The sequence below is a fragment of the Vanellus vanellus genome (assembly GCF_965231255.1).
Source record: "Vanellus vanellus genome assembly, chromosome: 6".
Classification (NCBI taxonomy): domain Eukaryota; kingdom Metazoa; phylum Chordata; class Aves; order Charadriiformes; family Charadriidae; genus Vanellus; species Vanellus vanellus.
Window position 1 is genome coordinate 25825004 of NC_138911.1, and position 22156 is coordinate 25847159.

At 42.4% G+C, this 22156-nt stretch overlaps 1 protein-coding gene across 1 annotated transcript in view; it reads left to right on the top strand.

Moving 5' to 3' along the window:
• Positions 1 to 4919: 4919 nt before the first annotated feature.
• The window catches only part of EXT2 (exostosin glycosyltransferase 2), a gene marked incomplete at its 5' end in the record, with an annotated part of 77910 nt that continues 60673 nt past the window's right edge, over positions 4920 to 22156 (top strand). The window contains 6 exons of the mRNA XM_082485291.1: positions 4920 to 5455; positions 5637 to 5726; positions 10741 to 10857; positions 14588 to 14783; positions 17148 to 17287; positions 18714 to 18807. Coding sequence (XP_082341417.1) covers positions 4920 to 5455; positions 5637 to 5726; positions 10741 to 10857; positions 14588 to 14783; positions 17148 to 17287; positions 18714 to 18807 — 1173 coding nt within the window. The remainder of the gene's footprint in view (positions 5456 to 5636; positions 5727 to 10740; positions 10858 to 14587; positions 14784 to 17147; positions 17288 to 18713; positions 18808 to 22156) is intronic.

The window sequence follows — 22156 nt, forward strand, 5'->3', positions numbered from 1 at the left end:
GCTCTGTGAGGACACTGTACTCTGTGAGTGTGTGACAGAGACTCAGTTTAGAGGTTTAGAGCAGGGACAGGTACAAACCCCCCACCTTTTCACAGACACACATCATAGGATAGTACACCATCGTACCTAAGATACAAACATATAAAAATGGATAGATACAAGAAAAACTGAAGAGGGGAATAATACAATTCAGGCCAGCAAAAACTGACACTGTAGATACACAGGGTAAGAGTCTTTTAAACAGCCAGGGATTACAGGATAGGACCAGAGCTGGCCTGTCTCCCCATCCTGCACCCCTTGTATCCCAGGCAGTAGAAAGCAGGTAGCAGACTGGAGATGCTTCTGGCTCAGAAGTCAGGCAGCTGAAGGGGCTACAGCAGGAGAAGTTAGCATGGCAGGATATTGCTGAGCTCTGGTAGCTCCATGCCTGTTCCCTGGAGACCTGCAGCTTTACAAAACAGAGGACTTGCTCCTCAAACAGCCCCTATCTGTCCTCAGATTGGCAGAAGAGGGGAGCCAGTAAACAGGTGAGAACCATTTACAGGTGGGAGATGTAAAGTCATCCTTGTTTCTACCTCAGTGGCACTGAACACAATCAGGGTCTGCTGGTAGCAGCCCAGAGAGCAGGGAAAGGTAAAGAACATGGGTGCCACATGCAGGGACACTACACTGCTACTGCTGAAATGTCTCTGCTGCATGGTTGCAGTGTGTACAGTTCAGCTGCAGCATCTTACCCACTTATTCATTTCTTTTGCAAAGGGTCAGTTTGCCTACATGCCAAGTCAGCTTCTGGTTTTGGGAATGAAACCAATGACTGTGATCCTGGCACAGCCGGAATTTTTGTGCAACAAAGTTGTCCTGCCCTCTCTTCTGTCAAGAGAGGGGTTGATTCAAGTTACTCTTGGGAAGGGTTTGGGAAAGGTGTGGGTTTGATTTTTTTTCTCACTTAAGTAGTGTCATCCAGCAGGTTGGAAAGTGACAAAAAGTCATCGGTCAATGAGAAAGCCCAAAATGGTTTTGGAAAGGCACACAGAACTGGAAGAAAGTGAGCCAGGAATGCAAATGTATGGAAAAACAGGGCAGTGGTGGTACAAATGTTGTACACCCAGATAAACACTAACATTGTCCCAGTACCCTTTCTGAGCGGGGAAGTGTCCCTTCAGTTGGGAAAGGCCTTCCCGAATCCTGCAGCTGGGCTTCTGTCACTGGGGGGGGGGGGGGGGGGGGGGGGAGGAGCTAAATATGGTGCAGTGTCGGAAGGAAAGTCACCAACAGTTGAGACAACTGTCCAAAATGTACAGCAGGCTTTGGAGGGGGGCCAGGGCAAGGAGCCCGCACGGTGCGGATGGGCTGCACATGGCTGTGGTGGCTGTGGCTGTTGAGGCAGGAAGGTGAGGTAGGGGAGGAGGAGCAGGCACAGCCTTCTCCTGGAAATCATAGAATCATAGAATCATCTAGGTTGGAAGAGACCTTGTAAGATTGGAAGATCATTGAGTCCAACCATTAACCTAACACTGCCAAAACCACCACTAACCCATGTCCTTCAGCACCACATGGAGATTCCACCACTTCCCTGGGCAGCCTGTTCCAGTGCTTGACAACCCTTTCTGTGAAGTAATTTTCCTAATATCCATCCTAAACCTCCCCTGGCGTAATTTGAGGCCGTTTTCTCTTGTCTTATCTCTTGTTACTTGGAACAAGAGACCGACCCTCACCTCGCTATAACCTCCTTTAAGGTAGTTGTAAAGAGACATAAGGTCTGCCCTCAGCATCCTTTTCTCCAGGCTAAACAGCCCCAGTTCCCCCAGCCGCTCCTCATAAGACTTGTTCTCCAGACCCCTCACAGCTTTGTTGCCCTTCTCTGGACATGCTCCAGCACCTCAACGTCTTTCTTGTAGTGAGAGGCCTAAAACTGAACGCAGTACTCGAGGTGGGGCCTCACCAGTGCCGAGTACAGGGGGATGATCACTTCCCTAGTCCGGCTCACCACACCATTCCTGATACAGGCCAGGATGCTGTTGGCCTTCTTGGCCACCTGGGCACGCTGCCGGCTCATGCTCAGCCGGCTGTCCACCAACACCCCCAGGTCCTTCTCCACCAGGCAGCTTTCCAGCCACTCTTCCCCAGGTCTGTAGCGCTGCATGGGGTTGTTGTGACCCAAGTGCAGGACCCGGCACTTGGCCTTGTTGAAGCTCATACCATTGGCCTCGGCCCATCAGTCCAGCCTGTCCAGATCCCTCTGCAGAGCCTTCCTACCCTCAAGCAGGTTGACATTCCTGCCTAACTTGGTGTCATCTGCAAACTTACCGAGGGTGCACTCGATCCCCTCGTCCAGGTCACTGATAAAGACATTACACAGAACCGACCCCAGTACTGAGCCCTGGGGGACACCACATGCGACCAGCCACAAACTGGATTTAAGTCCATTCACCACCACTCTCTGGGCACGGCCACCCAGCCAGGTCTTTTGTGTTGGCAGTTTGCACAGACTGGCTTTCTTCCCCTAAAACCGGGCTACAGTCACAGGCTGTGACAGCCCCGCACCCGGCGGGCCCTGGGGCTGAGCAGCACGGCGGCCCTGGCCCGCCCCGGCCCGCCGCGGCCCGCCGCCTCCCCTGCAGCTCCGACCTCCCCGCCGTGGGGGGGCGCCCTTCCCGCTGCAGATGCCGGCCCGTGTCGCTCTTCGGCCGCGGCGGCGGCGGGCCGTGCGCCTGCGCAGGCCGCCCCTGCCAGGCCGGGAGGCGGCGGCGGCGGCTGAGGGCGGCAGGGAACGGCGGTGGCGGTGGCGGCTGCCGCCGGGCGAGCCCCGCTCCGTGGGGCCGCCAGCGAGCTGGCGGCGCGGGCGGTGGGGCCCGAGCGACTGCGGGCGGAGGTGAGTGTGGACGGCGCGGGGCACGGCCCGCCCTGGCCCCGGCGCTGTGTGGGGAGGCCGGGCCGGGCCGGGCCGGGCCGGGCCGGGCCGGGCCGGGCCGGGCCGGGCCGGGCCGGGCCGGGCCGGGCCGGGCCGGGCTGGGCCGGGCTGGGCTGGGCTGTGGCGGGCGTTGCCGGCAGCCCCGGCCGTGCCTCCTGCCCTTTGCCCGCGGCGGTTCCGTCCGCTGGGCTGCCGCGGGTGGGCAGTCAAAGCAGGAGGTGGAGGGTCTGGTCCCGGCTCCTGCCGGTTGTGATGGGGGCAGCGCGGCGCCCGGGTCAGCCCGGGCCCTCCCGAGCCTCCGGCGTCCCTCGAACGGCGGCTGTTACCGCGGCTGTTACATCCCCTAACTTTTTTTGCTACCTCGTTGTCTGCTGTGTCTTCTTCCCGTTACTTGTAATACTCCAAACGCTGGTAGGCCTTGTCTGCTGCCTGCGGGTTGCCCGAGTGGGTTGCGTGCAGGGCAAAAGTGATTAAATGGTTCCACGGAGGGACAGTTACATTGAGGTTTTCTTTCCCCCCAGGCTTAGATATAGACGGCTTTGCTGAGTGACTCAAATGCTTGCTGCAAATGTGTAATCTTCGTCACAGTGCGAGCGCTTCTGACACTATATCGGGAAGGTGGAATAACATGGTTAACCGTCAGAAGCACATGCAAAGTTTTTAGTTATAAAACTGACTGTGATGTTGCATCCTGGCATCTGTATTGATAAGCAGCATCACGTGTGTATTGTCTTGTACAGTAGGCTTTAAAAGCTGTTTACAGAATCATAATGTCAACATAAATTAACGAGAACAATTGTTAGAAGTGGGATATTTATTCGCATTTGAGATTATTTTTGTGCCGCTGTGTCTAAGTGCAGTCACTTCGTGCGTTAGGCGCCCCGTCCTAACAGTCTTTTGTTAAGAACTGCCAAATAAACATAACCCAATTTGTTATAAGGAGGATTTAATGCCTTAATGATACTTCTTTTATTCGTATTGGTTGTCTACTGTACAGTTGACTGTCAGACTTCTTTTCTTGCTCTCAAAGCAAGAAAACATCCCATATGTCCAAAAGGAAAACATATGATTATACCATCCACGTTCTTCTTCAGGAAAAACATGCTTACTGCCTTTCAAAGCTCCTGCTGCGGGGAGTTTGGGTTGCATGTATTTATTATGGAAGCTTTAGTTGAAAACCTAAACAGGTTTTTGCGTGCAACAAGTAGCTGAATCTTCAATCTGTAGTTAATATAAGTTGCCTCTTGCTGGAACCACAACTTTGTGTGTAAAAGCTTGTAAGAAACATCAAAGATGACAGTAATTGTGTAACTCTGGTTTTGATACTTTATATTACATCATGGTTTTCACTACAAGTGTTATTTGGAGTACAGTGAACTATTATTTAAATGCTTTTCTTAATGTGGCTGCAGTGGCAGCTTATGGAATGCTTTTACCCCAAAAGGCACATTGACAAAGATGAAATTCCTTTTTCTTGCCATAAGTAGTTTAGCATCATTATAGTTGGATATGGTGGGGCTCCTGTAAAATTCAGTTTGAAAGCACCTTTACATTAGAAGCAGCATCATGATCCTAAGTTCTGTGTGATGCCCCATTATAAGCCTTTTGCAGGGTATCCAGGTTGTTTCTCTCACTTAGATGTAGATGGAGCGGCACCTACAAGGACTCGCTGCTTCTGTAGCTTCTGAGATTTCTCCCTCCCCTCGCTGCCCAAGCCATGTATTTTTCTGATTTGTGGTTGTTAACTGGCCCACATCATTCCCTTCCAGCCAGGTCCAGCAGGCCAGCCTCATGTTGCGGCACTTGAGTGGCAGTCCCAGTTGGCGTCTTATGTTCTGGTGGGACATGTGAGCCTCTGAAGAAATTCTACTGTAATCTGCTGAGGCAAAGAACCTGTCTTGAAAGGGTTAACTGGATGTTTCTTTGTGTTGTGATAACTATGTATCTCTTCCAGACTTCATCCTAAAACCTCTCTCTATTGCAGAGACAAGAGATAATTGATTCCATTATGTGTGCCTCGGCCAAATATAACACCCGGGGTCCAGCCCTCATCCCAAGGATGAAAACCAAGCATCGCATCTACTACATCACTCTTTTTTCCATAGTTCTGCTTGGCTTAATTGCCACGGGAATGTTCCAGTTCTGGCCTCACTCCATTGAGTCATCCAATGACTGGACGGTTGAAAAACGCAGTGTCCATGATGTCCCTGTGGTCAAGCTTCCTGCTGATAGCCCCATTCCAGAGCGGGGAGACCTCAGCTGCAGGATGCACACCTGCTTTGATGTCTATCGATGTGGCTTCAATCCCAAAAACAAAATCAAGGTATACATCTACTCGCTGAAAAAGTATGTTGATGAATATGGGACATCGGTGAGCAACACCATTTCCAGGGAATACAATGAGCTGCTAACTGCCATCTCTGACAGCGAATTCTACACTGATGATGTCAACCGGGCCTGCCTTTTTGTGCCATCCATAGATGTCCTCAATCAGAACGCACTCCGTATCAAGGAGACAGCTCAGGCTTTGGCACAGTTATCCAGGTACTTACTGAAGCTTCAGTGTGTGAATTTAAAGAACACAAAGTGGAAAAAAAATAAGGTTAATGCTGGAGGGGAAGATGCAGTGAGTCAATGGCAGAGCTAGGCTTTGACAGAACTTAACCATCTGTGCATAGAGAACACCTTTCTAATTGTTTGTTGTCTGTTTCTTCTTTTGCCTTAGGTGGGATCGGGGCACAAATCACTTGCTCTTCAATATGCTGCCTGGAGGGCCACCAGATTATAACACTGCCCTAGATGTTCCTAGAGATAGGTATGTGTTTTTGCTGTGTTTGAATGCACAGATCTGGGTTTAAATGCCATTGAAGAAGCAACAAGCTCACAAGTGTGGCTGATAGCTAAGGACACGCTCCTTAACCTTTAAAAAGCTGGAATGTGACTTCATCCCATCTCAAAAAAGGGAAGTAGAGAAGTCCCTGCCTTGTATAGGACAAGTATTTGTTCCTGAGATCTGACAGTTTAGCCCCATCCTTAATTTTGTAAGGGATGTGGCTGGCAGTGTTTGCTCTTAACTGTTGGGCTTAACTCTTGGGTAAGGAGGGAGAATCTTGAGGTTAGACCTGTATCGTGTGTGTTACTGAACCTGAATGCTTTACAGAATGTCCCATTTGATGCAAATTAGAAGTTGAAGATTGATTGTAGCTGCAGCTTTCTGATGGAAGTCAGATGCTTCAAAGGCATTTTAATACACCTGCTCTACTTGCCAAAACTGTGGTGAATTTCAATAGTTTTTGTTATCTTAACAATTACACTGTATTAGTAATTGGACAAATGCTCTTAGTTACTCTCTGACAAGTGTGTTTTGAAAATATTTGCCAGAAATGTAAAAGGCGTGAATCCTGAGATTACTTTTCACTGGCACAATAGTTTACTTTTGGAAGAGGGAAGGAGGTTGTAAAGCAAAGAAAATTGTAATAAGAGTAAGACAAACTTATTTAGCTTAGATACTGTTACTGAATATGTTTCTGCTAGATTAGCCTATATGTGCTTAGTTCTGCTGAGTTAGGTCCCGTGTAACCGGTCCCTCTCTTGAAGGTCAAGGTTAACTTTCTTCTGCCAAGTGTCAACAAAGTCTTGCCTGAGATATGGGATCTTTGCTAAGATGATTGTGTATGGAGTATATCTTGATTTCTTTGCACCAAAGATAATTTAAAACATCCTTCAGTGCCAGAACAGAACATGGTTTTTCTGGACATGTTGGAAGAGTAAGTTTACTCATTGTAATTACATCACTGACTGTGAAGTAAGGCTTTAGTTTTTTACATCTCTGTATGAAAAATGTTATTTGCATGTGGGTTAGCCTGAAGAGGGCAGTCAAGCATCATTCTTACATAACTAAACCTGTTAATCTGTTAGTTAATACTTGTATTTACTGTCTTAAGATTTATACTTCTTAAGGGGAATTCTCATTTGACAATGCTCTGTTAAATGGAATGGACTGTGTGTTTATGGATGCATGTGTCTATCAAAGAAGTAGATTTATTAATTGAATGCAATAGATTTCTTACCCCGCACAACTTTTTTTTTCTCTTTTTTGTGTCAAATGCCGCTTTATATTTGGCCTTATGTGTCTTGGCTTAATGTGCAGGAAATGTATTATTTTGGTAGGTATTTGTTCTAAGTGTTTGTCATGCTAACATGGAAAGCCAAGTAATTTGAATTAAAAAATCAAATCTTTTTTGACATACAGCTGCTGTTGTAGCTTGCCAAACTGACTCACCCTGCAGGTGTACAATCACTGAGTGTAATACGTGAGAGGCAATAACAGTGCTTGGGATGGAGAAAAGATGGAAACTCCTTTTTATAGGCAGCCAACAGTTAGGCTGTATTCAATGTAGTACAGAACCTGTACTACAGGTCAAGGTGTGAAGACAAATGATCTGGCAAATAGTCAGTTGTGTGAACCTAGTCCTGGAAGGGCCTGAGTGGTGCGGTATGAGGTTACAGTATGGATTTGGAGACCTCTGGAGATCTTAGTTCATGTTTAACAGAACAAGTGACCTGTGTGTGTTTTCTTAATTTGAGAAGGTCCTCATGTGTTACAGAATGGGTAGTTAACAGAGCATGAAGGACAGTTGTTTGTAGCATCACAGGGTGAGAGGCTGCAGGCCAAAATAAAGGTATGTTGGCAGAGTTCAGTTGCTTTTGAATGACTGGTCCGAACTTTACCAGTATGACTCCAGGAAGACTAGATTTGTGGGATTTTGTAGATCGCTCATGAAATACCCAGGTAATACTTGTGAAGTTTGCACAGGGGGTGTGGCCTGCCTCCTCTGTTCAGCACATACCGGAGATCATACACAGTTGAACAGTAGTGGATCAGGGGGTTTAAGAGAGTTGTGTTCTGTTGATTTGCTGCAGAATATTAATCCAGGTAAAAGGCCTTATACACAAAGGGGAGTTCAGTTATGAGATATTTTTATGTCTGGAAAAGTCTTAGGCTAAGTTACCTCACTAAGGGGTTGGTTGTTTATTAAATCTTTAAATCCAATTTCCAAATACAGTGTAAAGTGTTTTATTTCATAATTTCAAAAGTGGATGTCTGCCTTGTGGGCATGGAGACTACGTTGCTAGTATTAGCTGCCATAACATATGTAAACTCCTGCTATAAAACTAAAAAAATAAGCTCTTTATTATTTGTTCATAAGTGCTATTGAATTTGGTACAATAATGATGATGAAAGGACTTCTTTTGCAAAGCTACTAAAACATATGAACTAAGATACTTTTTCGTTCTGCTTCAGTTGATGAATTGGGTTTCAGTGACTTGTGAAGTTTGGCAGAAAGCTGATGATGATGGCAGCTGGGCAGAAACAGTACAGACCAGTTGGGGCACTTCCTGGAGAGAAAGAAGGATCAATATCTGAAAAGTGGTGAAAAGTTACTCAGGAACACGGTCATTCCTCACTGATCAGTGCAATTTAAAGATTATTTGTCTTGAGTACATTAGGAATTAATATCTTTACTCCCTTCTTGCACTGTTAAATGAAAATCTGAGTGGAGTTATTTAACTGGTGTTAGTTCCCTGTGGGTTTATTTAGGTAAAAGTCTGCATGACACACACCTGTTTTCTCAAGGCTGATGAGGTGCTGTCATGTTTTCACCGGATCCAATTATAACAATCTGGTTGTAGTTTCCCAATTAGGGAGGGTTAAAAAATGAAGAGGGGGATATGAAGTGCAAGAATGGCAACACCCAAGCCAATTTTTTCTTCCTGCTTGTAACTGAGTTAATATGGGTAAGACACAGAACATGCACCTTCAAGGGTGAGACCTAGTCATAGCAGCCTTGTACATGTCACCAAAGGTGTGGCATTGGAAAGGAATCCAAAATAATCACTTGATTTGGAATATAAATTCTCACTCAGCACATACTTGATTTATCATCCTGTTCTTGAGTTGACTTCTGCTGCTACCATAGTTTGTGTTCTGAGTGAAGAGTAATAAAGGGCAAATTGTTTTGATTTTGTAATTGTCATCAAGCTGAAATGCATCTCTAATCCAGATCCTCTAATCCAGAGTTTGGGATTTTCTGAGAGCTTCTTAAACCATGCTTAGGACTACTTGCTTGAAGTCACTTTTATGGCAAAGTGTGATCGGGGTATTGAACACTGACCAACTGTGCTGCAGGTCAGAGCAGGAGGTGAAATAACCCATGGGACATCTGAGGGAGGTTAGAACAGGCAGAATATACTGGTGTTTATCTGGGGAGTCATGTTCTGATGGGAAAAAATGATAGGTCTTGGATGATACTTAGGTTTAACGATAATCTGTTGTATAACAGCTGTGGAAAAACTGCTTCTCAAACCACTATACTAAGGATTACATTCAGTGATATCTGAAAACAAGAATATCGGCTAATGGATTGTCAGTATGTCTTCCAGTCTCACGTTGACTTTTTGTTCTGATGTGTCTGTTGTGATTATTGATGAGACATGTGCCTGCTCCAGTCTGATCTGTGACAATATGCAAGCTTGTGATAAATAAGGCTTTTGGCTGTGATCATAGCTGCTACAATGGGTACAGCGCCTCAAGATCCTTTCTGTAGTGCCTAGTGTAGTGGTGTATTTGTGTTCTGCTTCTTTCCACAGAGAAGGAGAGAAACGGGAATGTTTTTCTCCAAACAACTTTGTGTGGTACCTTAAGCAAGCCCAGTATCCCCAGGGCAATTTAAATTATGGCACACCCTGCTATTTGGTGACAAAGGACCGAAACTTTGATCAGCTGTCTGAGAAGTCTCACTAAAGGAGCTGTATCTGAACTTCTTTTGGAAATAGGATGATGTGCTCATGGTGCCACCTGGTCACTGGAGATGAAATGGCAACTGAAAAGCTGATGTACTCTACTAGCATATTTCAAAGAAGCCTGATTTAGGATAGGAGATAGTAACAAGTCTGTTTTTTCTGGTATTGTGAATGATGCATTACTTTCTTCTGTACACGTTGCTCTCTTCTGTTTCTTAAAGCTCTTCTGTGTGGCAAAAGGTTTTCCCATCTAGGAAAAGCAACAGAGAATCAGGGTTGTGCTGTTGGGAGGTTGAATTACGTTACATCAGTCTTTGATTCCCATGCTCTCTAGCACATAGAGCTGCCGCAGCCTCTACTGTTGGAAGTTAGTTTCAGAACATACAGAGATCTTGTCATGTTTTCTGTTTCTGGCATTTTTTGTAGAATATAGAAGTGAAATAAATTTCACTAGTTTGTATGATCACTTTGAAAATAACAGTTGCAAGTAACTCCATTTTATTTTCTAGCCTGAGAAGTCCATAGTCGCTGTACGCTGCCAAAATACTGTTGTTGTACGTGGACTTGTATCTGAAGTATAGCTTGTCTCTAACACTTCGAGCTGTGCTAATCCCTATTTTAGTGCAAGCATCAAGGAATTTGTTAACTAATATAAATTAAGAAGGTATTTCTTTAAATTAAAATTGACTTAGGACAGGTAAGCTTGCAAAAATGCAAAGTTATTGTAATGATTGCAATAGATTAAATTTCCCTAAATTAATGCAAAAATGGTCCATTCCTCAGTGATCATATGCAATCATGAGCATTCTGTTGATGACTAGATGCAATCTGGCAGTAAGCCCGGTTCATGAAAGCTGAAGTGAACTGAAAAGCTGCATGAAAAATGCCACTGACAAAAGCTGAGGGGAAAACTTATCTCAGAGCATGCGTCTTCTTCGTGTTCTGGTAATGACAATTAGTAAATCACGCTCAGAGTTTGAATGTTAGACATACTCTGTTTAAAGTTGCTTTCTTTTATTTTTCAGAGCTTTACTGGCTGGTGGAGGCTTCTCCACATGGACTTACCGGCAAGGCTACGATGTCAGCATTCCCGTTTACAGCCCGTTGTCAGGGGAAGTGGATCTGCCAGAAAGAGGACCAGGGTAAAGCAATTCCCATGAATTGGGCAAAGTATATTCAATATTATATTTAATACTGACACTGATAAAATATAAATATAGCTACAAACTTGTTGGTGGGCTTGGGCAATTTTGGAAGAGTTGCTTTTAATAGTGCTTGCCATTAAAATATGGTTCCAATGCTAATGGCCTTGGCTTCTGCCGACATGGTTTAGCTATGAACTGAGAATTTTTTTGGAGTGATTCTGTTTTTCCCACTCCAGAAACTGAACTATGAAATATGAGAGCATGACAGTGTTTCTAGCAGAATTAGATTCAATATTTCCAGTAAGCTGACAAGATATTTTGGATATAAATAAAAGTGGTTATTAATATATTTGGTTTCTTTAAAGTGTTAGGTAAAGCAGGGCACTAATTCAAAGCAATACAGATTGCCTAATAAATGATTGCTTTAGACAATTTATTTTCAGGTACTTTAAAGCAAAGTAATGGCAAAAGTTCACTATTGCAATGATGAAAGAAGTGCACTATACCTCCATTGTGACTTTAAAGAAATAGAAGGGATCATGGGGATCAACATGAGTGCCTCAGGTACTCATACTTTGAATGAGTAACAGAAGAATAGGAGCGAGGATGTGATCTTTACCTCTGTATGTCTTATGGATAGATTCTTCATAAATCAGTTTAGATGTTGTGGTGGTTCTGAAGTCCATTCCAAAATGACATTGAGAGTTTGGAACCGGACAAGCCTGTAAATACAGCTCTGAAGGGAAGAAGTTCTTGCAGAAGGAATCTTAAGGAGGGTAGTGTGGCTAGCTCATGAAAAAGAATGAGAGCTGATTTGATTATGAGAATAGTTACATCCAGAGCTTAGAATACTCATTTTATTTTTTTCTTATTTAAAGTAATGGAGTAAGACATAAACACAAACAACTCTTCCAACCTTGTAGTTGGAAGTAAAGCAAGACAAGTAGGAAATAAAGCACTAATTTTAACAGGGAATGTAATTAGCCATTAAAATGAGCTACCCTGGAAAGTGGTGGTTTCTCTAATCCATTCATATCTTCAGAACAAGAGTAGGTAGAAGTCTGGAAGACATGTTTTAATTGATTATGGAAGACTGCTCTTTTAATATTTCATAAGCCTCTTAATTACACAGCTGAAAATGTTTCACTGTAGCAATGTCTTACCTCTGTTATGGTTTAAAAGATGGTCAGACTGAGTCAATGGGGATAAATAACGTGTCCAGTGATAGTGAAGATCAAGTTTAGAAGTGCAGAACCTTTAGGTCTTTTTTCTGAAAGTATCCTGTAGAGAATATGAATTATTAAAGTTGAAAAATGTGATTGAAAGGATGCTGCCACTTTTGGACACAAAAAGTTATTATACTTTGGCTTCAGTTGTCTCTTCTTCTGGTAAGGGCAGTGCTCTTGCTTTTGCTCTGGGCTGCTCCAAGTAAGATACCACAGTCAATTACAGGACAAACTTGTGCAGCAGTGGTTTGCTTTGCTCACACCCTTTATGTTCCTGCTTGTGATGCTCTTGGACCAGGCCAGTGTACGGCATCTGGTTGCATGCCAATTGATTCTTCATAGATCTCAAGTATTACTACAGTCCAACACAGAGTGAAAGCGTGCTTTGTATTTCTGTCTGGAGAGCATGAATGTGATGATAGGCTTCAGCACGTATAGAACCAGTTGTAAAGAGAGATGCAGTCATTGTTCACGTCCATGTAGTCAGCTAAATGCTATGTCTGGTTTTAGCTAAGGTAAGGGAAACTGTCATGTGGGGGCTGATGCAATGCATGAGTCTGTGTTCAGTGAACGTTTTGGAGTTTCCATGTTCTTAAAGTTGGGGTGTTTTGTGAGGAACATGCTGTAGTCTCAGGAGTACCATCTAGTGGCCAGTTAGCATTACTAATTAAAACGTATTCGCAGGTTCGATTGCTTTATGCAGGAGGAGTGTGACAAGGGAACGATGCTCAGAATTCAGGCTTGCTTGGGATAAATTATTACATTTCACTCACTACACTAGTGTGTATTTCCTGGGAGCTGGGACATACTTTGTTTTGTAGCAAGATTTGATAGCTAGATTTTGAGTGTCATAGGATGATGACAGTTTCAAGGCAAAATTTGGTTTTAAACATATACACAAACAAATTGCATAATTTTAAGCTGGCTATAGGCATTATCACTCATCTGCAGCAGTATTTCCTTTTTTTAAGGAAAATCCTTTTTTATTCCTCTTAACAGAGCTGAACTGAGAGGTCTTGATTTACTTTCCTTTTTAGTTGGATAGTTTAAAATATTTTAAATCCACCTCTGCTAGAAATATATATATTCCATAGAGCTGCTGGTAGCAAGTTGGTAGCAGTTGGAGGCTTGGGAAAAAAGAATGTTTAAAAAAAACTCTATGCGAGTCTCATCAGTTAATTGGAGCAACTAAAGTCACCAGCATGAAAAATGAGTAGAAGAGGTGAGAAGAGCAACAGGAGAGGTCTGACTTTATGAAGTGTGTGTTTATATGTGTTTTCAGAGCTGTAAATTAAAGATAGCATCACGTGGAGTAGAACTGGAATCCTAAGTGCAGGCCTCGTGTTTTCTGAGTTCTTTTGGCAGCATGAGGGCAGGCACTTGCTGTGTGTTCCTTTCAATGGGGAGCGGTGGAGCAGTCAGAGTTAGCTGAACTGTTTAAAAAGGAAACCAAAGTAGATGAGAATGAGTATAACAATTATATGACAGGCTATTTTCCAATGTTGACATAACTTTTTAAAGCTGTGAGCACCTAATTTGAGACTATGTTCCTGTGTGTTTTCCTCCCATGTTAATTAGTGTCTTGAAACGCATTCATAGAATCATGGAATAGTTTGGACCATAGAATGGAAGGGAGCTTTAAAGGTCATCTAGTCCAACCCCCTTGCAATAAGCAGGGACATCTTCAACTAGATCAAGTTGCTCAGAGCCCCGTCCAACCTGACCTTGAATGTTTCCAGGGATGGGGCACCTACCACCTCTCTGGGCAGCCTGTTCCAGTGTTTCACCACCCTTATCATAAAAAACTTCTTCCTCATGTGTAGTCTGAATTAGTATCTAGTAATAGGGCATATTTTAAATATTCATGGTTTTTGGAACGTAGTAGGAGTTGAGAGTGAATGGGATAATGGGCCTTCAACTTTGTCCTGGAAATGTTGCTTTATGTTGCCCAAAAGGGACAGAACTGAATCACAGCTAATGAGATAGCTTGTCCTGTTGTTGCTGTCACCATATCAAGACTAAATAAGCACAGGGCAGCTGAGTTGTCGGTTCAGCATCTTTTTTCAATTCAAATTGATGAGAAAATACATGGGAGGAGAAACAGCAGCATTCAGTGTCCTATCTACTTTGTTATAGTACACAAACACTAAACAAAAGAACAAACAATCCTGGCATCAGTAGCAAGCTGTTTTAATATGTAGCTAAATAATGTTTATTTCTTTTTATAATAGAGGTTATAATGCAAGCACCCATTCTAATGTAATAAGCGCTCTTTCCAAGTAAAAATTTATTCGAAGTTGTAAATAATGCTGAACCGCTTACTACCCAAGTTTTAATTGCATTGTATCATTACCCTTTCCAGCCTTGACTGAAAATATGGTCTTGGCAGTGTGTCCACATTTAGTCAATTTTGCTCTGTTGTGGGTTTTTTTCCATGTTTTCTAGAGCATCTTGGAAGTAAACTCACAGTGCTGTCAGGTAACCTTGCTGTGTTTTTTCAGTCCTCGCAGGTATTTCATTCTGTCATCTCAAATGGCTCTACACCCAGAATACCGGTCTGAGTTGGAAGCTCTTCAGGCTGAGAATGGGGAATCAGTCTTGATCCTAGACAAATGTACAAATCTGTCAGATGGGGTCCCTGCTGTTCGCAAACGCTGTCACAAGAATCAAGTCTTTGATTATCCTCAAGTGCTTCAGGTAAAGCTGTCTCTCCTGCAAACTTCTCTTCCCCTTGGTGACTGTCTTAGCTGTGGAGCTGTTCCTGTTTAGCACTGATAGGGTACTTCCTTGTATTCAGTTAAGTTGATGGCTATGTATTGAAACTACATAATTCATTATGTTAGCGTGGATATTATACCCTAACTTTATTCTATTTTTAAGAGGGCCAAGAACTACGTACTCAAAGTGATGTGCAGACTATGCTGCAATTTGAAAACACTGCTTGTGTATAACTTCATGAGATTGCTCATGATGGTCTTCTAGTAACACATGATGACATTGTGTGAACTTAAAATATTATATGAAGATACTGCCAAATCCAGCAGCAATGAGAGGAGAAACTTTTCGAGGCCAGACAAAATTGCTCACTTCAAAATTGGGGAAGAACATTGGAATCTACACCCTCCAGAATAATTGGCAAAATGACCTTCAGAAGGCATGAATTTGGGATTGATTTCTCACATATGACAGTCCAGGCCTTGCTAGATGAAGCTTTGAACAGAGGATGGCTTTGTCAATTGGAGGGAAGATTGACATGAACTTTAAAGAGCTTATGCATGGATTTATTTGGGGGCAAAAGGAGTGCTACATTTAAGGAGAGTTGGTCAGATTATATTTTTTGTGTGCAGTTTAGTAGTTAAATCCTAAAAAATTCTCTGTATAGATATGACAGACTGAGCTAGAAGACTTACCAGCATGCAGCTATGAAAACATTTAGGTGAAATGTGTTTCATGGCCTTGGCCCAGCTTCCAGAGGCTTTTTGATGTGTCAGTGAAGATAAAACTAGATAGCGTTCTCAGACCCCTGTGTCTCTTGGCAATTCACTAACAGAGAGGTGCTGTGGCATGCAGTGTGGTGGAGTTATGCCATAGGCCACTGTGCTCTGCCTGTGGCCACCAGCAGCAATCTGGCTTTGAACTTCAGCAAATGATGATAAAATAACAAACAAGCTGAGGAAAGGCAAAGTTTCCACCCCTCCTGTTATGTTTTGTAGGAAATATGTTTAAAATTCCTTGTGGAGGAGGGGGAGAGGGAGGAAAGGGTCACCCTGAGTCCTAAACTTTCAGCCAAAGGAAAAAAAAATTATTTGTTTGCTTTACTTCTTGAAAAACAGGCTGGATGGCTCAAGGATAGCAAGTCGGGGAGTCTATATCTATATCTTGCTATATATGATTTTATAACTCAGAAGAGAGCTGGCACATGCCGAGATCGTTAAAATACTTTCCTTTGCAGAGCCCTGCATCTCCCTTTGGAATGTCTGGCTGATAACAGTGATGATGCGAGGAGATGTATTTATAGTAACCTTTGTCTAGACAGGAAAAATGGTTATCTGGGCAGATGAGCATGTGTGTCCACATCTGGGCGGCTTTTTTTTTTTTTTTTTCCTCTCCCAGACCTTACTAGAGTCTCTTCCACCTGCTGCTATGTGATCTAGCAAGTCAGTGGTTAAAATGTGTGTCCGTTCTCTCCACTCCTTCCATTCCCCGCACCCTTCTTTTCCTTCTCTTCCTGTCTGAGAGTGGGGGAAGGGGGACTACAATCACAGTTCATCCTTTCCAGCACTGCCTTCACAGACTTCTTACTAGACAGGCTCTTGGGCTTCTGGGTTGCTAATGCTTCCTGTTTGCAGTCTTCTCTTGGATCAGATTTTCAAGGCTTTTAGTACTCTATGGATATGAACACAGGTCTTGCGATTGCATTAGGAAACAACTGAAAAGCCAGCAAACTCCCTTGTATTTCCTAGTTCCATTTTGATGTTTTGCTGCCCTACTGAGCCTCCTGGCTCCTTTTCCTCAGGCCACAGAACACAAGCTGCAAAGATGTTTTCTTATCTGTGGGAGCCCCTGTATCAACTTTATAATTTTTCTTTCTTAGACTTGGGGATAATACTGACTTGGGCTTTTTCCTTGTTTGTGTAGCTGAACTCTAGAAGCATTTATTTTGCAATCTTGAATCTGTAGCAAGATCCCTCAGTGTCAGTGAGAACTAAAGTCCCTATTTATGGTGTGAGTACAACACAGTCAAGAAGTCCTCTCTGCTACAGTTTAAACTCATGGCTTCTTGTCTTGTGTGTTGTGGACATAAGTGAATTAAATTCTTCCTTTTTGCAGCAACTATTTATATATTTGAAGCTCCCTTTAGCCATCTTTCTCCTGCCCTCCCTCCTTCAGAGTAAGTGGTATTAATATAGTCAATCTTTTTTTGTAGATTGTACTTTCACGGTAAGTAACTGTCCTGTGTTTTTCGAGGGGGAGCGCAGGAAAGCATTATGCATACACACACACACACACACACACACACTACAAATCTAACATTTCCTTTTTTTCCTCGTTTGTTGACAGGAGTCTACGTTCTGTGTTGTTCTACGTGGAGCCCGCTTGGGACAGGCTGTGCTAAGTGATGTTCTTCAAGCTGGCTGTGTCCCAGTCATCGTTGCTGACTCCTACATTTTACCTTTCTCTGAGGTTCTGGACTGGAAGAGGTCTGTACCCTCAGTATTGTACATTGAACCACTTCATAAGAGACTTCTTTGCATTCAGTGATGTGAATAAAGCCTGTGTGATGAGTCAAGTGTACTGGGGGTTACAGAGAATAGAATACAGAATAAGATACATGCAGTCATTGCCCTTGATATATTATGCATCAAAAATAGGAGAGAAAAATGAAGCAGAGATGACAGAGCATTTTGTTATCCTGTAGCCAATTATTTTTTTTCCAAAACAGACTTGCTTTATTATCTTGTGCATGAATGTAGTGAGGACTGGTCTGTATTCAGGCTCTTTTAAGAAAAGTATATGCTAAAAACTGCATTATGTAAATGTGAAATTCTCTATATTCTATCATGATTCCTAAGTTCATCTGAGACTAAACACATAATTATTTTGTAGCTGAGTACACTGTGTTAAGAGCATAGATTATTTTTCTATGCATGCACTATGGCTGGTTATGTATCTTAGGATAATACGTACAGAAATTACTAGTTTGTATATGTAGCACTGTCTATGCTATTATTGTTTGGTCACTGCAAAAATCTCAGCTGACAGCAAGTTAGTGGTAATCCAGAGATGAGAATTCAGGATTTCTGGGTCTCTCTCTCTACCATATTTATTAGATTGTCTCTACAGATCAGTCCACAGACTTTGTGGCCTTACCAGTGGGCAGACTGGCTGGTGTTGTGAAGGAACTGCTACAGAATAATTAATTACACTGAGAGAAGACTGCTTCTTTCTGCTAATGTCTTCTGAACATGTCTCATTAGAATAGTACTGCATCCAGCTCTGGAGTTCCCAACATAAGAAGGACATGGACCTGCTGGAGCGTGTCCAGAGGAGAGCCACGAGGATGATCCGAGGGCTGGAGCACCTCTCCTATGAGGAGAGGCTGAAAGAGTTGGGGCTGTTCAGCCTGGAGAAGCGAAGGCTCTGGGGAGATCTTATTGTGGCCTTCCAGTACCTAAAGGGGGCCTACAGGAGAACTGGGGAAGGACTTTTTACTAGGGAATTTTGTGATAGGATGAGGGGGAATGGCTTTAAATGGGAAGAGAGCAGGTTCAGATTAAACATTAGGAAGAAATTTTTCACTTTGAGTGTGGTGAGGCACTGGAACATGTTGCCCAGAGAGGTTGTTGAGGCCCCATCCCTGGAGGTGTTCAAGGCCAGGCTGGACGTGGCCTTGGGCAACCTGGTCTAGTGGGAGGTGTCCCTGTCTACGGCAGGGGGGTTGGAACTCGATGATCTTCCAGGTCCTTTCCAACCTAAACCATTCTATGATTCAGGGAATGGGACAAGACTCTGGGTTGAAAAAGCTGTTGACATCTCTTGATGTAGAACTTCTTTCTTCTTCTCCTCTTACCATTTGTTTTCCGTTTGTGTTTTTGTTTTGTTTGGTTGGGTTTTTTTTGCTTATAGGGCCTCTGTTGTTATCCCTGAAGAAAAGATGCCTGAAATGTACAGTATTCTGCAAAGTGTCCCCCAGCGACAGATTGAAGAGATGCAAAGACAGGTAAAATAACGTACTGTATTTAAATTATTTTCCTTTATTTATGGTTGGAGTGTAGGTTCATACACCTGCCTTACTGTGAAATCTGTTGGAATGCAGAAGCATCCATTATACTCTCGTGTTGATATTTTGCTTATTCATCCCTCTTCTTTCTTTATGCTAAACATACTCATTCACCATTACTTTTCAATGTTGTGTCTCTACCCATCACTGGTGCAGCTAAATGTGTTGAACAGCAGCTGTTGATCAGTTCTACATTACCCATAAGGTCAGGAAGTTAAGAATATTGCATATGATTGCAATTGCAGAAGAACACTTCAGTAGGCAGACTTCAGTTACTCACAGTAGATTTTCTCCAGCCTACTATGTTAATGTATATGCTGTTGTGAAATATATTGTAGGATTTTTAGCATCCACAGTGATCAAAGCCAACGCATCCTGGGTTGCAGCAGATCTCCTGAAATGTGAGACAGAAATTTTGACTCTTTGCTCTTTCATGTAAAGATCATGTATTTGCCATGCGTAGAGACTGCCAGTTGCTACCAATGTAGTCAAACTCCATTTTCATTTATTTCACATTTTCTTGTGTCCCCTCTGTTTTTTTTACTGCTCCCTCAGATGGAAGCTCTCCCTGAATGCAGGTGTACTACCTACTCTCATATATTAACATGTTTGTGATGAAATCACAGTGTATATTTACTTATTTTTTTCTACATGGTATTTAAATTGTATTAAAGTAGTTCGGGAGTCTGATTTTATCTCAAGAGAAGCTTTGGTTTGTAGATAAATTTTAAGCACTCAAAAAGCGACAGAAGCATTAAGTGCAAAATATTTTAAATATTTTAACTCAGTTGACAATTCCTCTGAGAGGGAAATTTTACTTGGTGACTGGAAAAGCTGAGATCATGAACTGTCCAAACATGTTAATGAAGTCTGCGTGGGCTGGGTATATAGTCAAAAGGAAACGTCTGCTAGTTCACTCCAGTTGATGACAGTTCCTGTTTATTAGCTCTGCTGTTAAGGATACTGTCACCATCAGTTGCTTTAATTCTAGAGCTTGCGCATAAAGTGCAAGCTCAACAGGTAAGGATTGTTAGCCGCGTGAAGATTTTCACAAAGTGTGAAGAGTTTTCTTGTCAGATTAGGGGGTAGGATTCAACCACATTGTTCTTTTGGTGGTTGGAATATATAAATTACTTTTTTGGGCCAGTGAAGAAGTAAGATGTTAACATATATTGTAAACTTGTATGTAGGATCTTTCATCCTTGTCACCTTATTGTACCTGAGCATATATTGTTATACTGTTGTCATTGCTTTTCCTGATGAGGAACTGAGGCATAGAGAAAGTAAGAGCTGGGTATGTAGGGAAAAAGTAAACTATCTGATCTCAGGTGACTTTTAATGATGCATGGGATTTCTGTAGTCAAATTTTTGCAAGAATTGTAAAGACCTGTTTTTGAAATTCCCATTACACAACCTTAGTGACAAACCCATCTTTTGTATGGTTCTTTTAAAAAGTGACCCAAGGCATGTTTTTCAGGGTGTAGCCTACAACGCTCTAGTTATTTCTCCCTAGACAATGCTAAAAGGTGCACAATGTATATTAATACTGGATATGTGTGGAGAAAACAGGCTCTCAAATGTAGTGGCGAATCTTTTCATGCCTGAATCCTGTTGCCAGTTTCACTTCATTCTCTGTACAGAGAGTCTGCAAATATCACAGCAGCCATCAGGGGTCTCCTTTCTCTTTAGTCCCTTCACACGAATGAACCATTTTGGTGGGGCCCACTGGCAGCACCAAGTTGCCACCAGGGATGGCAGGTGAAAAAGTAGCTTTGTTGTTACAGCTCCTAGAAACAGGATTTTGCTTTATTTTCTTTTTTTCTCTGACATGAACGTAGAGACGTTAACACTAGGGAGTTTTGCTGAATAAAGCTTTAAAACTGACATTAGTAGTCTGTTAAAGTGTATGTTGATTTTCCTGTTGTCAATTTTACTAGTATCATAAAATTGTTCAGGATAGTGTTCTCCTTCTACAGAGAATGCAGATGACAAAAGATTAAAACAAACAAACAAAACCCCAAACAAAACATCCCCCAAATGTTCACAATGAAACAAACCAACAAAAGCCTCCTTAATTCAGATGATTTATGTTATCTATATTATCTATAACTCCATAAAATTAATTTAAAATAGAAGATAATTTAATACCCAGAATGCAATTCTAGTCTGTGTCTGGACTGAATTTTGTTGGATTGTAGATGGTTTGCAGTAGTCATTGTCACTAGGTCCAAAGTATCACTGAACATGACGCAAAACGTGAAGCTATTGACTGAAGGTGCGAAGCATGTTCTTCTAAAGCTTCCTCGCATCTTGATGCTTTTGTTGAGGATATAATTTTGTGTTTTGAGTATCAGGATGAAATTGCAAAGTCTGTCTTCCTCTTGTCTTTGTGAATTTATTTCTGTCTGTGTATTGAGGATACTTAAACATGTTATCTCCATACATTTCTCGTCCTGTCAGCCTTATTTACAAGGTGAAGTCCCAGCATAGGCATCCGTGAAATTCCCTTGTTGATACGTGGTTCTGTGGTCTAGCTATCTGATATGGTGAAAAAGTACTTAGTGAATGATATTGTGGGGGCTACCAGTAACTTGACTGCTTTTTCTCATTGATAAATATGCAGTAATATTCCACTTGTGCTACGGATTTTTGTTTCCTTCCTGCTCATCAGTCTCATCACTAGAGAGTAGTTGCACACTTTACTTACTGTCTTTTGATTTAAATGGCTTGGGAAAGCATCTTACGACCTTTTGGCTAGCCAAAATGTCTTCCCAGGTTTTTTTCAGCATCTTTACTTTAGCAGCAATGTACAGGAATTAATGAATAAAGATTCACAAAATAAAGCTAAAGTGATGATAGGAGAAGAGAGAATTTGAAGTTGGAACGAACCTTTTGAAGAGGCTGATGCTAAGAGTAGTTCAGAAGCAAAGTGAATTTGTCATAAGTGCTCTATTTTGTTTCTTGGGCAAGGAACTGCTAAAGTGAAACTCAACTAATACCCATTTATAGAATGAATCTGCAAATGAACTGGAGTGATCTATGCATGTTTTCAGATGTAATCTATAGCAGTTGTTTATTCTGCTTAGCTGTGGAAGGGCAACAAAAGCTTCAAAATATTCTGGTTTTGTAAGTAACCCATATTTCTCAATAGTACTTAAACCACTTTATTTTGCTGCTTCAACTTCAAGGGCTAATAACACTTGATATACAATATTTTGATGCTTGTTTTTTGTCAAGCGGAAGAGAACTTGACTGAAACTGGTCTTGTGGTATGTTTGTTTTTTTTCCC